The 17297-nt window shown below is 39.9% G+C and overlaps 1 protein-coding gene across 1 annotated transcript in view; it reads left to right on the forward strand.

The window, feature by feature from the left end:
- Positions 1-17297, forward strand: part of ZFAND3 (zinc finger, AN1-type domain 3) — a 242705-nt gene that overhangs the window by 165915 nt on the left and 59493 nt on the right. Inside the window, exon 4 of the mRNA XM_005873777.2 lies at positions 2774-2839. Within this exon, the coding sequence (XP_005873839.2) occupies positions 2774-2839 (66 nt within the window). The remainder of the gene's footprint in view (positions 1-2773; positions 2840-17297) is intronic.

Consider the following 17297-nt stretch of genomic DNA (forward strand, 5'->3'; position numbering starts at 1 on the left):
CTTCATGTTGTACATTTAAGATTTGTGCATTTCAGTATAGATTTAAGATTTGTACATTTCATTTTGCTATTGTTATACCTCAATTTTTATTTTTTTATTTTTTTAATTTTTTTAAAAATATTTTATTGATTTTTTACAGAGAGGAAGGGAGAGAGATAGAGAGTTAGAAACATCGATGAGAGAGAAACATCGATCAGCTGCCTCCTGCACATCTCCTACTGGGGATGTGCCCGCAACCCAGGTACATGCCCTTGACCGGAATCGAACCTGGGACCTTTCAGTCCGCAGGCCGACGCTCTATCCACTGAGCCAAACCGGTTTCGGCTATACCTCAGTTTTTAAAAAAGATTTTAATAGCCCTGGCTAGTGTAGCTTAGTTAGTTGAGTGTTGTCCCAGGCACGAAAAGGTTGCCAATTGGATTCCTGGTCAAGGCACATGCCCAGGATACAAGCTTGTTTGCTGATATGGGGTGTGCAGGAGGCAGTTGATTAATGTTCCACTTTTACATTGATGTTTCTCTCTCTCCCCCCACTCCCTCCCTCCCTTTCTAAAAATCAATAAAAAATATTTTTAAAGAGGATTTTAATAAATGTACATTAATCTCCTGATTCAGTCAAGCAGCTTGTATTGTTTTTGCTTTTTTATTCTCACCCAAGGATATGCTTATCAATTTTTAGAGAGAGAGAAAGGGGAAGGGGAGAGAAGAAGGAGAGAGAGAAACATTGATATGAGAGAGAAATATTGATGGGTTGCCTCCCGTACACACCCAACTGGGGATCAAACCCTCAATTCAGGTATGTGTCCTGAACAGGAATTGAACCTGCAACCGTTTGGTGTATGGGATGACGCTCCAACCAACTCAGCCATCCAGCCAGGGCTCCATGTTACTTATTTTCATGTCACAGTTGCCTGTTTGAATCTGTTTAATTTTAGTATGTTAAGCTTTCTCTGAGGAAGTGACATTTGTAGAAAATGCCCTGCTTTTTTGGTCTTAGAAGGGGAGAAAGAAGGAGAGAGAGAAACATTGATATGAGAGAGAAATATTGATGGGTTGCCTCCCGTACACACCCAACTGGGGATCAAACCCTCAATTCAGGTATGTGTCCTGAACAGGAATTGAACCTGCAACCGTTTGGTGTATGGGATGACGCTCCAACCAACTCAGCCATCCAGCCAGGGCTCCATGTTACTTATTTTCATGTCACAGTTGCCTGTTTGAATCTGTTTAATTTTAGTATGTTAAGCTTTCTCTGAGGAAGTGACATTTGTAGAAAATGCCCTGCTTTTTTGGTCTTACATTTTATTCTTGCCTCATTTTGAAATTCTTCAAAAGTATTTCCAAGTGATGCTGGCCAATGATGAATATCCTTCTTCCTGATTACATTTAGCATTCATTACTTGTTCCATATTCTTTGACACTTGATCATTTTTGACCCAGCTCTTTATTGCTATCATGTATTTTTCTCAATTATTTACACAAATTTTGTCCTCCTAATAAGCTTGTAAGTTCCCTGAGCATGAGACTAACCCATGATGGCACATAATAGGTATTTGCTAAATGCTTTTGGACATTAATAATACACTTATTTAGTTTTTCCTCCCCTTTTCCATTTCCCCTCTGTGTCTTCTTATACCCACTAAGGTTTGCCAAACTGCTGTTATGTCCTTGGTGTAGAAAAGAGTGGACTAACAATGAACTCTTAGGTATGATTTCTAGGTCCCTAAATCCCATGGATCTTCGTGGCATAAACTCTAAGAATAGGTCTCAGAGCTTTTTCATCTTTTCCTTTTGATGAGAAACTTCAGTGATATGAAATCTTCTTCTGGGTGATATACAACTCTGTCAATTAACCATATTTACCTTTACTAGTCATAGACACCTGGAACCCTTTTCAGAAAATATGTGTAACATTTGCCTGTGTGTTCTATTTCTTTATGATCATCACCACGGCCCTTTCCAGGGCATATCAAGAACCAGTGGTCTTTATGTTTATTTATTAACTTCTAATTTCAGAAGTTAGGACATGGTTGGTGGGGAGTGTTGAGGTATATATCAATATCAACTTAAGAACTTGTTGGTAGTCCTGATTCTGAACCAACTTAAGAATTTGTTGGTGGTCTTGAAATTATTGCTTTTCAAGCCTTCACCCACTGACTGACTAAATCTTTTGCATACCCTTGAATGATGCCTATCCATTAGATTTCTGGACCCTCAAAGATTCCATGAATGCCCTCTTTATATCATATTCTTATAATTAAACTAGACATTTCTTTCTTGGTTCCAATGCTCTCTTTATATATTAAAATGATCTATATCTCTTTTGACAAGCAGTTTGTTGTTCCTTAGGCAGCCCCCCCCCCAAAAAAAAAATAAGGCTAGTTTTGCAATGAATTCAAAGGTAGGGTAACAACTGAGATCAGTCTAAGAGGGTGTACTCCTGCTGTTGCTTTGTAGAAAAGCTCATCTCCCCAAACTTGTGGGTAATTTCTTCTCGTTGGACTGGAATTCTAGTTAAAATTTTATCCTTTAACTTTTTAACATTATGTGATATTCAGTTAGTTTTTATGAAAAGCATGTTCTAATGTAGAAAAAATATAGATCTAAATTGCTGAACTAAGTTCATCTACCACTATCACCACCTTCTCCATCTTTCCTATTATGCATTATTTCAGGTTGATCCCTGCCTTTTTAGGTTTCTTTTTATCCAAGATAGCAGCTATGGGCATGTAGCGGGTATGTCCTGATTGATGTGCCTGCCTTTCTATTTCTAGGTGGGCCATGCACAGACACAGCTCATGTCTCGTTAATCACACCAACCAAAAGATCCTGTGGTACAGGTACGTACATCATTCTTTTTTTTTTTTTAAATCCTCACCCGAGGATATTTTTTCATTGATTTTTAGAGAGTAGACAAGAGAGGGAAAGACAGAGAGAAACATTGGTGTGAGAGAAACACATCGATTGGTTGCGGGGCCCGGGCCAGAGAGGAGCCTGCAACCGAGGTACGTGCCCTTGCCCGGAATCTAACCCAGGACCCTTTTGTCCACAGGCTGACACTGTGCCAAAGCAGCTAGGGCCGTACACCATTCTTATCTGGCTTCATTCTTATCTGAATTCTTCACAGAAATTAGCTACTGGTTGTAATGTGGTGGCCTTGCCAGGATGCTCTCTAATTTCTTCCATCAGTTTTAAAGTGATATAGTTTGTGCTTAATATTGGGAGTGGAGTGTGAGCAGAGATCAAAGTGGTGCTCTTGGAGGTCAGATTGACTGAGTTAAACTGTCACCTAGAACCAAGAAGATAGTTTCCTAATGTCTGAAGGATATTATAACATGAAACATATATTGCCCATTTTCTAGCATGCGGCTAATAAAGTCTTGGACTTATTAAAAAAATTATTTAAAAAATGGAGACTGGAAGGTGAAAGAAGTTGTAGTGCAGATAATCAGTTTTTTAACTTGACTATTAGAATATCCTAATAGTTTTGGAAAATTACTTTCTCTCTCATCTTCAGTGCATGGGGTATACTGAAATTATTCTTTTCAGATATATAAAGTCTCCCAAAAAATCTTTGTGCATCTGTGACATTTTTGTTAAATATGAAGTCATGAATCTTGTAGCTCTCTAAAAAGCAGTCATAATGGCCATTGCTCCCTTAGCCTATAGCTCAATTTATTTTAAACAGTAAATTTGCCTTTTCCAATAATTTTGCCTGCTATTCAAAATATCTCAAGGATTATATTTGGAAGAGTCAAAATAATTATATTGTTTTTCTAAAGGTCACAGTCAGAGTATTTTTCATAATTTAAAAAGTCCTTTTAACTTTTCAACAATAATAGCACAAACTATTTCTATGTTCAAACTCATTCTGAAACCTCAGCCCCTTCAAATGCTTATAATTTTTATGTTAAACTAACTCAAACAGGCCTGACCTTGCATAGTTCCTGAGTAGCATCCAGGCATTGAACTCTGGGAATTTAATTTCACTCTTCTGTTCCACATGACCAGTTTTGAGGCAGGGCTGTGTGAGAAGGTCCTGGGATGCTCTCATCCCTCCTGCCCTTAGTACCCAAGCTCCACTGGGTAGTTCCAATGGAGATGGAAGAGAACTGTGCCCTGGAGTGAGACCGACCATCCTGATTAGCCAGTGGGAAGTCAGAGCCAGCTTCCTACCCACTCCAGCCAGAAGCTTGGAAACATTCAGAGTCCTTTGATTTCAGGTCCAACACTTTACATGCACAGTGTGCTTTCTTCTTTCCTTCCATTCTTGGCCCTCAGTGCAGGGTTTCCTGTTAGCACTACCAATGTGTTTAGGTAGCAGTCAAGGAGTGAACCTCAAGCACATTGGGTCATCCTGAGAGATAGAGAAAAAGAGACTCGCGTGCTCAGATTAGGCACCAAAACTAGTAGGAATCCTTCTTTGAATATTGTGTACTTGTGTCCTTCATCTTCTAGGCAGGTGTTTTCTTCTCCCATACTATTTTGTGTATCTGAAAATAATAATAGCATTTATTGCATGCTAACTGTATTACCAGGCACCATTCAATATGCTTTACATAGATGACCAGTTAATCTGCAGAACAATTCTGCAAGAGAGTTATTCCTCGTTTATAGATGGCAAAATAGATACTCAGAAAATTAAGTACATTTCTTGGAGTAATATTGTAGTAAGAAATAGAAACAGAACTTAAACACAGATCTTTCAGATACTAAAGCTTGTGTTGTTTTGCACTACATCATGTTACTGCTTATCACATTTATACTAATAAAAGGGTAATATGCTAATTAGATGGGATAGACCAACGTACTTCTGGACAAAGCCAGGGTGGTGGGGCTGAGGCAGAGGCGGTTGGGGGCGATCAAGCTGGCAGGGGAGAGTGGTTAAGGATGATCAGGCCGGCGGGGGAGAGTGGTTAGGCGTGATCAGGCAGACAGGGGAGTGGTTAGGGGCATCAGGCAGGCAGAGGTGGTTAGGGGTGATTAGGCAGGCAGGCAGTGTGGTTAGGGGTGATCAGGCAGGGGAGTGGTTAGGAGCCAGTGGTCCCGGATTGCAAGAGGGATCAGGCCTAAACCGGCAGTCAGACATCCCTTGAGGGGTCCTGGATTGGAGAGGGTGCAGGCCAGGCTGAGGGGGGGACCCCCCCCCAAGTGCACAAATTTTGTGCACCGGGCCTCTAGTTGTATTATAATCATGTTCCTAGCCAGATGGTGGAAAAGCATATCATTGAATAAGATAGGGAGAATGGGAGACACATATTTAGAAATATAGCATGTAATGAAGTAGTGTTTAAAATGTGAGTTTTAAAAGCAGATCCTAGCTTTATGTATTACAAAATGTGATTTTAGGTAAATAAGTTAAAATCTCAAATTTTGTACTTCATCTGTAAAATTGGATGATAAATCTATCGCATAGGTTTGGTGTAAGAAATAATATGCGTAAAGCTCACATAATAGATCTCTAAAAGTAATTGCTATTTTAGTGTAATTGTATCATTAAAGATTATGTGTATACAGTGGCCAACCATTAAATGCTGGGGATAACACATCAGGAGGTAATTTAGGTAGAAAGAAGACTAGAAGTGCAGAATTCATTGCTGTATCTAGTTTCATTAATTGATTTTATGTTGATTACATTTTTTGTTGCACTTTAGTATTACAGTAGGAACTCGTAATATTTTTAGGTCTCTGTAAAGTGAAATGATATGGATTGAGCTCTCAGTCACACATTTCCAGGCCTTTTTTTAGGTGACTACATAGCTCTTAACTAGGAAATGATTGAGAATTTCTGACTTGGAAGGAAATTAATGCAATGTCCAGGTCATCTTCTAAAAAACCCGAAGGAAAGTTGAGATCGCTCAGCCTGCATATTAAAGGTTATCAAGTTCAGCCTGGTGCACTTTCCAAGAAACTTCTTTGTGCCCCTCAGACTCACTGAACTAGCCTTACTATGGCCCTGATGTCCGACCATGGGTCAGTGGTTGAGCGTTGACCTATGAACCAGGAGGTCACGGTTTGATTCCCAGGCAGGGTACGTGCCCTGGTTTCGGGCTCGATCCCCAGTGTGGGGTGTGCAGGAGGCAGCCAACCAATGATTCTCTCTCATCATTGATGTTTCTCTCTCCCTCTCTAAAATCAATCCTATCTAATAAAAGGGTAATATGCAAATTAACTGTCACTCCATCACAAAGATGGCGGTGCCCATAGCCACAAGTTGGCGGCGCCCAGTCCTCTCAGCCCCGCCGAAGTCCCCCAGTCCCGGGGGGTGGGGGGTGGCCGCTGAGAGCAGGCAGCATGAGCGGCCTGGCGGAATGCTTGCTTCGTCGCCGTGGCCATGGATGGGCCTCTGGCCATGCCGGGACGCGGAATGCTTGCATAAGAAGAGAAGGAACCGGCGAGCTGAGCAGAGTCGAGTGGCTCCCGACTCCTGGGCAAGGTCAAGTCCGGGTGACAAGATGGTGGAGGGGTGGAGGATAGTGTGACAGGAGGGGCTGGTGGTGGAGGCACAGGGGTGAAAGGTGGTCGAGAAAGAGGAAGGAAGCCCTTTATCGGAATTCTGAGAACAGGGAGGGAAGTCGTTTGCATTTCCCAGCTGCGAATGGGCCTCTGGCCAGGCTGGATGGGGCGTGGATGGGCCTCTGGGCCGCAGAGAGCCTCTGGGCAGCGGGCATGGAGTGGCCAGGCCCCGCAGAGAGCTACTGGTGCACAGATTCATGTGCAGGGCTACTAGTAAAAATATATTTAAACAACAACAAAAACTATGGCCCTGACACCAGAGGACAGAGTTTCCTGATTGTCAGAGGTAAATTGAATGATTTGCTTTGAGAATTGCAGGTTGACAGTCTTTGTCTCCATCTTTCTGTCTGTCCTTGAATCAGCAGGCTGCCCATGATGGGGATTCTGAGCATTTTTCTTATGAGTCATCATCAATTATAGTGTTACATTGCTGGAGTGTTCTTGTATTCCTTATGTCTAGGTTCTTCAAGAGAGAGCTCATACTTCTAGCATGCTCTGTGGTGCTTCTGCCATAAAAGGGCACAGTCACAGTAGCTCTCCCAAAGAGCTCCTAGAGCACAGGGCTTCAGGCATAGATGATCTATAAATAATTACCTGACAGTAGTATCACTTCTTCCTTGGAGAGAGACCCTGTGAATTAGGTCCTACTGACCCGCTCCAAGCCAATCGGTTCAATACAAGGTTGGACCTAAAGCAGCCTCCAGCATAGTAATGAGGTGTGTTAGGAAAAAGATACTTAGGCTAAAATATAGTGGTTCTTTAGGTCAACAGTCCCTGAAGAAGGCATATAATGTATAATCTGTGAGGTATGGGGAGAAAATAGTAAAAGTTCTTTATCTCAGCCTTTTAAAATTTCTGTTTTGCAGATTTATTTTATAATTATATAGCAGTTCATACAGTTTAAAACCAGTAAATACATAGGATGCATATTAAAGCTACATAGCCAAATATCTTAGAGAATGTACATGCAAAAAAAAAAAAAAAAGGTTATTGACCTTTTCAGTGAACAGGTCATTTTCTTTTTAGTATTTTGAAAATTAGATCTAAAGATTAGCATTAGGCCCATAATTATAAGTCTGGGTGGTTGATTAATAATGTCTCTATGTTTCAGGGGACTAATGTTGATCTGAGGATACTGTAATTTAAACAGGTGGAAAAAAGTGTAGAGTGGCTTGTCTACAACCATCAAAGTGAGAAGGGGAAACTCTTTTTTTTTTTTTTTTTACTTTTTTTTTACTATTGACACTATACATATTCCCATTCTCCCTCCCTCCCCTCCCACACACACCCTGTCCACGTGCATCCAACCCCATTCCCCCTTTCCTCTGGCCATCATCATAGTATTGTCTGTGTCTGTAGGTTATGCATATATGTTCTTTGGCTAATCCCTTCACCTTCTTCCACCCACCCAGTTCCCCAAGAGGGAACTCTTTTTAAGAAATTGCTTTGTGGTAACTGGAAGTCTAAGAAGTCTAAGAAGCAGGTTGCAAAAAGTAGTAGTGGCAAGTAAAAGATGAGTTTTATTTGTGAACTAGGTGAGAAACTCCTTTCTTTAGATGTTGGGTTTGGCTACACAGCACTGGTAACAGTTAAACTCTGTCATCTTTAGATGGAAAAAAAATAAACAGCAGCACCATGATTATTTTGGTATTTAAAGCAGAGAAAAATTAAGTGAAGGTTCTTTGTGGCTTTGTAGAGCTCTGGGAATTGTCAGCAAAGAGTTGAAAAGTGCTGCCAAATCCCAGGTTTCTTTGGTTAGAATGTGAGAGTTAAAGCATATCACACCTTCAGATTACTAGAGAGAGCTTACCTTTCTTCAAAGGCTTTGGGTATGTTGCACATGTTCCCTTGTTAATTCTCACAACATTCCTGCCAAGAATGAATATATTGTGAAGGAAAAGAGTTCACTTTCCTTGGCAACAAACCACCTTTTGTCCTTCATCTTTTCTAACTATTAAGTTATACCTTAAGCCAAAACGTAACCAGAGCTGTGGTCATCCTTTTTAGACAACTTTATTTGGAAGGTGTTTGGATATTTATGTGAATATCTTCAGGAAGTCCTATTTTTAAAAATATATTTTTATTGCTTTCAGAGAGGAAGGGAGAGGGAAAGAGATGGAAACATCAATAATAAAAAATTAAAAAAAAGAAATATCAATGATGACAGAGTCATTGATCGGCTGCCTCCTGCACCCCCCACACTGGGGATTGAATCATAACCTTCTGATTCATTGGCACTCAACCACTGAGCCATGCTGGCCAGGCCAGAAAGTCATGTTTTTTATGTTTAAAATGCCTTGTGGGAGGTCTGTTTGCCTTATTTAAAAGACATGTTATGTAACCTTTTTTTTTTTTAATAAGACTTATTTGCAGAGTTACAGTAGAAGTTATTTTGTATTTTATGTATTGAAGTTTGCTATTGGTAAACTTTACAATTTAAGTTGTAATGGACAGATAGAACCATGTCTTTTCTTAAATGTTCATAGAGAAAAAGTCTCTCTCCAGGAAGATCCTTGAACATTACTAACCCAAGGACTCTGCTCCTTCCAGATGGAGCATTAAGCAGTTCTTAACTCTAGGACCTGGGTTGACTATATCAAAGCATAGACTTGTTAGCATATGAAAAAAAAGAAATAGCTCCTTCCCCGTTTTAACCACCCTATGGCTTGATTTTGTGTTTTCATTTTATAGTCCCTTTATTTCTGAAGTTAAAATAAAAAGTCATAAACAAGCTTGCAGACTTGATGGTACTGTTTACAGGCTTTTGCTCCACTATATCTATATTCACTATTACTCTTCTTCCAGCACATATGTTGAGCAAATAATAATCTCTCTGATAACTTGAAAAATGATAGTTTTAAAATGCTCTGTGTATGTTAAAAATGTGATTATAGTTAGTAGAATAGCAAGTAAAATAGCCATTTGTGGGGCCATACGTGAGCTGTAGTATTGTTTGAGATGAAAGCAGATGGGACTAGAAACTCCCATTAAAAACCAATGCAGGTTTTCTCAGAAAGTACCATCTTTTCACTCTTTAAGAAGCATGTTAATTCAGTTTGACTATCCTTTGCCTGCTTTTTCTTTTCTTTCCTCTTGGAAAGCACATGTTTATTAACGTTTTAGGTCACCTATTTTCCTTTCAGCATGATGAACAGTGACATGAACTGGATAGCCTTGTATTGTTCATTGTTTCCCTTTTTTCCCTAAAACCTTTTTTTGGCTCATTTCTCTCAGGCAACCTGCTTGTGATATTATTGTCTGTTTTTACAAAGACAAGAGAAGAAAACCCTTTCACCTGGGAGATAAGAGAAGATTGATGTGCTAAACACTTTCCACATCAGTGTTCAGAAGCCACTTAAAGGGGAATGTTTCATTGTTGTTATGTTACCGTGAGGTTTCTAGAAGATCTTTTAAATTGATTCAGAAGCTAAAGGGTGGCAGTGTTAAATCAGAAGTGGCCCTGTAAATCTTAGAAATACCCACAGTTGTGTGTTTTATCTCCTGGTAAAGTCAGTATTCATGGAAACATTTCAACCATTGTATTCTGGAGAGTTGAGTCAGTGACTATAAACTGTGTTAGTCCGTATTACACTTTGTAAATGACTCTTCTAAGAAGGACTCTGTAGAGCTTAAAGGAAGGTAGCTTTGGGTGTGATTCAACTATGTAATTCAGTTCTTTTTTTAAGAAAATTCTTTCTTTTTGGTCCTTAAGGTACAGCATTTCCCTCTGGTCTGCAGTATCAACATTTGAGACAGAAAGTTAGAAATTTGACCTACTTTTGTAATATGCAAGTTTCCATCAAGAGGATATTAGGGAAGATATAAACCTTTTATTTTTTTTTATTAGCATTTAATGTAACCATTGAAGAAAGATCAAAACAGTAATCTGTCATGGCAAGGATAAAGTATTTAAAAGATGTTTTACCTTGTGTATTCATCAACTTGGGTCCTAAAGGAGTTCATTTAATTCCTGAGACAGGGGACAAAAATGAATACCAACTATTTGGAAGATTGCAAAAAAAAAATGTCTAATCTAAAAGGTGCATGTTATGTTTTACCATCCAAGGGGAAAAACAAAAAAGGCATTGGTTACCATGGTATGCCATAGTTTATTTGCTGACAGTATGTGCTTTTTGGCCATTGAGTGGAAAACTGGGGAGGGGAAATAAATTGCTACATGCTTTTTCATGTGTGTGGGGTTTTTTTTTTTTTGCCTATATCAACTTTAATTTGCCTGAGTTGTTGCTTATATTAAAGAATAGAATGAGATAGAAAAGCACTGTATAATTAGGTGATTTGATTTCAATATGTAAATAATAGTAGGTGAGTTTAAAAGCACCTCATACAATGTATAGATCGGAGAAAAGACTAGGGAAAGCTTACTGTTTTTCATTTGTACTCCTGATTGAGAGTTAGGTCCCATTGTCCCCAGTTGTGTTTGTGTTACAGGCTAGCTAGACATGTATGTCATGTATGAGAGTTTGCTGAACTTGAAGTCATTGGCTTGTTTCACAGGCCTTGTTTGGGTTTTCCTCAAGAGAAGCAGTGGCTTCCTTTCTGAGAACAGGCTGATATAAATGAATATCAAGCCAGGATGTCAATCTTACTAACAGGGATTTTTGTACTTGGAGGATTAAAATGCACTCCAGTATAAAAAGGAAAGGGCAATGTGATGAGGCTTGTTGCTATTTGGGGTATGTGTGTGTATGAGAAGCCCAGGCTGTGGTGTTGAGCTGCTCACAGTTCACTTGCTTTGTGCTAATTCAGTTTGCTTGGATCCTTGAATGCAGTTACAACTGGGGGTTTTTGCCTTTGTGGTCATTTATTTTATCATAGCTTGCACTCTTACTAAGGAGAGAAGCCCTGAACTTCCATTAATTAGCTGTTCTATTGCTCCACTGGGGTAAAATGCCTGAGCCAACATTGTTTTAAAAAGGATATCAAGGGAATTTAATACCCCTCTTCTCCTCTGAAACTTTTGGATTATTTGGGGGTGGAAATGGGGGGTTTCTTTTCAGGTGCTGCTCCATAGCATGTATGTGCCTGTTATAAGAGCACAGCATGTTAGAAGTGTAGCTTTCCCAAAGCAGTCTTACCAGAAGGAGCAAGATAGAACAGCCACAATGCTGCATTATAAATCATCGGGGCCTCGCACTGATACTGCCCATTAAGGAGACTTTTTTTGTGTGCTCTACTCAGTTCCTAGCTGTACTAATAGAACAGCGCATCAAGCAAGGCTGTAAATAAAAGTTATTACCTAATAGGTGGGTGCTGAAGTGGAACGGACGGAGCTGAGGCATGGAGGCCTTATTACCGCTCATCAGCAATTATAAACAGGATAAAGTGTCTGGGACTTGCGCTGATGCAGCGAGGGCTAATAGAGGCTGGGAATGACACTGGGCCATGATAGGATGATGTATGCTGATGCGTTTTTACTGTCTCATCGTGCTGCTTGCTCCCAAGACAAGTTATGTTATCCGTTTTCCTGCTTGCTCATCTATTTGAAGAGACAGTCCCATTGCCTCTCCTGCCAGCAGGTGGGCTGGCATTTATTCCTCATACCCGTGTCTCCTTCTAAGGCAACCCCCTCATGAAGAGTCTTCAGAAGTATTTCATAATCATGGCGATTAAAGCCATAATCTTATTGTATCACCTGCTGTCATGGGTATAGATCACACCTTCAGAAGTGGTTGCTTATGTGGAATATAGGACCAGCTGAGGCACTGTAGTTAGTCTGCCAGCCCAGTACTTGATTCAAAGACCACTGTGACATTTCTGCAGTAGATTCTGTAGTGACATGCAAAAGAAGTGGTAAATATGCATCTTGCCCCTGAGAGCTGATCCCATAAACAGAACAAGTACAGAAACATAAATACTACTAATTTCAGCTATAGAGAGCAGGAAATGTAACTAATGTTTATTTTTAAAAGTGAACACAGGGATGATAAATTATACAAATCATTATGAGCAAATATGCTGATGTGGTCTTTATTTTATTGTTGAGAGTATTACAGAAGTTCCCCATTTTCCCCCCTTTGCCCTCTACCCATCTGCCCTCCCCCCCCAGGCCCTCTGTGTCCATGGGTTATGCATATATGCTTAAAAGTTCTTTGGTTCCTAAGAGTCAATAAGAATGATAAAGGGATACTGGAATGTGGAGGGAAAGTCTAAAAGTAGGACTGTGTTTTTTAGTGAACAGAAAACTGCAAATATGACTTGGCATCGCTTTTAAGTAGCAGAGAAGCAACTATACTTGGGAAAATTGAGATACGGCTCTCTTCAGCTTTGACCATTCAGCCTCACTAGATCCCAGCAATTAGACTTAGAGATAGGAGCACTCTAGCAGAGCCACAGAGGAGTGCTTTGAAAGGGTTTACCCGTCTGCTGCAGGAGTTTATGAGCATCCAGTAGTACAATCGTTTGTCACTTATGCCTCTAAATCAGCGGTTCTCAACCTGTGGGTTGCGACCCCTTTGGGGGTCGAACGACCCTTTCACAGGGGTCGCCTAAGACCATCAGAAAACACATATATAATTACATATTGTTTTTGTGATTAATCACTATGCTTTAATTATGTTCAATTTGTAACAATGAAATTGGGGTCACCACAACATGAGGAACTGTATTAAAGGCTCGCGGCATTAGGAAGGTTGAGAACCACTGCTCTAAATGAATACCCCTCTTGTTTGTTTGTTAATCCTCACCTGAGGATATTTTTCCATTGATATTTAGGGAGAGTAGAAGAGAGAGGGAAAGACAGAGAAACATTGATGTGAGAGACACACATCAATTGGTTGCCTTCTGCATGAGCTCCAACCAGGGCCTGGGCCGGGGAGGAACCTGCAACCAAGGTACGTGCCCTTGACTGGAATTGAACCCGGCACCCTTTGGTCCGCAGGCCAAGGTTCTACTTATTGAACCAAACTGGTTAGGGCTGAATACACCTCTTTCTACAACACATTAAAAATTAACCTATCAGGAAACTTCCTGTTTTTTGAGAAATTGTAGTTTTTCCATGGAGTTCTTTGATACCTCAAATTATGCATATGTGTACCTCATGTTAAAGAAGCCTGATATATGATAATATTATAAACCAGATAAACTAAGAATTAATGTTATAGGAGAGTCCTTTAGTCTATAAAATGTTTTGCTACCTGGGGAAGGTGGATAGGTTTTTACTTTTGCACATAAAGTAATATTTGACTTGCCAGATAACCAATTCCTGCTTATCCCATTTATTCACAGTGTTTTCTGTGAGTAGTGGCCAGTAAAATAGAGAAGAGATGATTGTAAGCAAAATGTTTTAAAATAATAATAGGATTTAATGACTGATTAGAGTTGGCTAAAGAAAGAGTATAAAGTTCTAAACATGGGGAACTGAGAGAAGAAAGATGAGATTGATGGCAGGAAAAAGATTGCGAAGGAGAACTGGTTGAAACTATTTTCGGTTTCTGATAACCTAAATTTTAGGTCACTTTAGATTGTCCTGTAGAAAAGTATAAATATAGGCCTAGTTTGGAAATTATTAGTCTAGAAACAGATTAAAGGTGTGCAAGTGGGTAAGGGAAATGAATACAGAAGAACAAGGGGCTAAGGACTGCAGTTAGGGGGCTGGGAAAGAGAAAAAGATGCCAGTAATTGAAGGAAGCTAAAGAAAGGACAAAACTTTATACAGTATTATGGAAGATGCATGAGAAGAGGGGCCAGGAAACATGAAGACTAAGGGGAGCTGTTATCTGTAGCTAGCAGAAGATCACTGAAACCCTGAAAGAAGTTCGTGTAATGTGGTGGATTAAAAGCTTGATGGGAGGCCATTATGAGGCACTTCATAACAAGGAGAGAAAGGCAGCAGATAGAAATCATTCAGTTTAAAGAGTTAGGTGAGCCATTAAAAACCAATAAGTAATGGTGGTTGGAGGGACAAACAGGGTCAGGTATGGAGGTGGTTAGACAGGGAAATATTTTGCCCTTGTTAAAATACAAAGGAAAGATACACGAAGAGAAAGAAATAGAAATATTAGGAGAAATAGAACTGATACAAAAGCAAGATTCTTAAGAGGCAGAAATCTAGAAGGATTACTTCCTTCCAAGAGTATATGGAAAGAGATACAGATATAGATAAATACATTTTCTCTTTTCATGTGTAGATGGTTAGCTGGACAAGATGAACCAAGGAGTTCATCTTAGAAGGTCATCATTTTCTGAATAAATAGATAATACCATCAGCTGTAAAGTAGCAGCAGAGAACAGGTTATAAGAAGAGAATTATTGTGGACTAAAGAAGGAAAAATAGGATTTCCAAGTAATAGTTAATCCAAATTGTCATTAAATACTAGTTTAAATTTACAGTGGGCCAAAGTAAGACTTTCTCTGGAAAGAACAAAGAGAGAACAAGTGGCACTCATTTCTTTCTTTTTCTATTATGTTTCCATTTTCAAAAGTAACACGTGGTAGCACATCATAACACAGAATAGTTTATAAGAGAAAATGGTAGTCTAGAGACAGTCCACTCCATAAAACCGACCAGCATTTCTCTCCTGACAGTTTCTGTTCTAGTATTTTCATCCTGTAGGTTACCTTTATATCTGTGGAAGGAAAAAAAATACTGTGTCACCCCAGAATTTCCTTTCACCATTGTTTTATTCCTCATTTTTGGAAATATAACCCCCAAACAAGTTCCTAGGAGGAGTTTTGGGGTTCTTGCATTTCTGAATATGTCTTTTCTACTCCTAGTATGGTGGAAAGTTTGACTAAGTATAGAATTCTTGGATGAAAATGATTGTTCCTTCCCTTCTATGCTATTACTGAGAAGTCAATGCCACTGATTTTCTTTTTTTTAAGTGATATATCTGAGATTTTTTTCACCTCTAAAACTCTTAGTATTGTGTTTTTATTCTTGGTGTTACAAAATTTGTAGTGACGCATCCAGTGGTTATCTCCCCCCCCCCCCCCCGCTTGCTGGGCCCCTAAAATTTGAAGACTAATGTCCTCCTTCAGCTGTAGACTGTCTTTGATATTCCCCCAACTTAACATTCTCTTCTCTGATGGGTTTCATAATGTAGATCTTGGGCCTGCTAGATTGGTGATTTTTCTTTTCTTTCTCATATTTTCCATCTCCTCTTGTTTACTTTATCTTCCAACACTTCTTTTAACCATTATACTTTCATTGAGCTTGCTCTTGTTCCCTGAAAATTTCTTTTTCATAGTAACCTATTCTAATGTTAGTGATTAGACTTGTGCTCTTCTGCGGTTGTTATCTGTGATTCTCTTGAGACCAGTTTTCATATTTGTCTTAGTCTTATCCTTCATGTTTCTGTTCTCAGTTGCCTGATGAAGCTTGGTTTTCTGTTGACTTCTAAGGGGAAAAAATGCCTAAATGGATAGTTTCTCCAATGTCTCTTTCTTGCATTGGAATTTTTTACTGTGGGCTCTGTGTATGATGGAGTAGGAAGGCAGTGTTAACTGACAGAATTTATTGTGAGAAAGTTGAGATCGTGCTGTCAAGGCTCTCAAATGCAGAAGGAGGACTTGACTATGAGGAGCCATAAAAACAGCTTTGCCTAGATGGGTCATTCACCTTGTTTAGAGAAGAGCTATCCAGATTTTTGCCAAGTAAATGTGGGCTGCTACCAAGGATGGGAGGTGCAGACTAGTACAATTATTCTGCAAATACACTTTCAGTGGATCCCCCTGGTTTCTACCCTGCTTCTCATTCAGCTTCTCTTAAGACTTGCTTTGCATGTAGTGGCTGCCACCTCTGCAGTCACCAAGTTTCAGTCTCAACATGGCTAATAACATCTAGATATTCGTTTAAAATCTGTTTTTTATTATATTAAATGCACACAATTTATTACAGTGGGTTAATTGTTCATGTTGTTTTTTAAATGTTATTTCAGTTGGGTTTGGGGAGGTTGAGGGTCAGAGGAAAATGTATTTAGTCCTCTTTATCTAAAAGTTACCTGGGACAAAGTCAGGATTATACTTTCTGATTTATCCATTGGTGGGAGATAAAAGGGAAGGGTAGCTTCAATAGAATGTGTGGTTCTTAGGAAACCTACTAAATGAGAATGTACCCAAGTTAAAGCCTTTAATCCTGAAGGGAAAGAAGTATATAGAGTTGGTGGTTGAGAATGTGGGCTCTGGAGGCAGCTTATGTGGGTTCACATTCCAGTGCTCCATTTTACCAACCATATAACTGGAAGAATTGTTGAATTTCTCTATGAGTCTTATTTTTCTCTTTTGTAAAATAATAGACCCAATCATAGAGGGAAATGAAACAATGTGTTTAAAGCACCTAACATGATGCCTGGTAAGTCCTCAATAGGTAGATGTGGACAGAAGGTACCAGGTGATCTGACTGAAAGGAGAGTGAAGAGAAATTTGAGGAAATGTAGAGGAAAGTGTGAAAGAACTCACAGAACTCAGATAGTGCACTGGTGGGGTCCCTCAGCCTGGCCTGTGCCCTCTCGCAATCCGGGACCCCTTGGGGGATGTTGGACTGCTGGTTTCGGCCTGCAGGGATTGGGCCAAAACCAGCAGTCCTACATCCCCTTAAGGATGTAGTAGTGTGCCAAGCGGCAGGTGGCTGGGGAGGAGCTCACACCACTCTATTCATCCCAGCCCCGCTGCGCCTGCCACCACTCGGTAAGCTTGCTGAGTGGCGCTCCCACTGTGGGAGTGCACTGATCATCAGGGGGCAACTCCTGTGTTGAGCATCTGCCCCCTGGTGGTCAGTGCGCTTCATAGTAACTGGTAGTTCGGTCCTTCTGTCGCTTAGACATA

Source organism: Myotis brandtii, unplaced genomic scaffold, assembly GCF_000412655.1.
Source record: "Myotis brandtii unplaced genomic scaffold, ASM41265v1 scaffold420, whole genome shotgun sequence".
NCBI classification, from domain to species: Eukaryota; Metazoa; Chordata; class Mammalia; order Chiroptera; family Vespertilionidae; genus Myotis; species Myotis brandtii.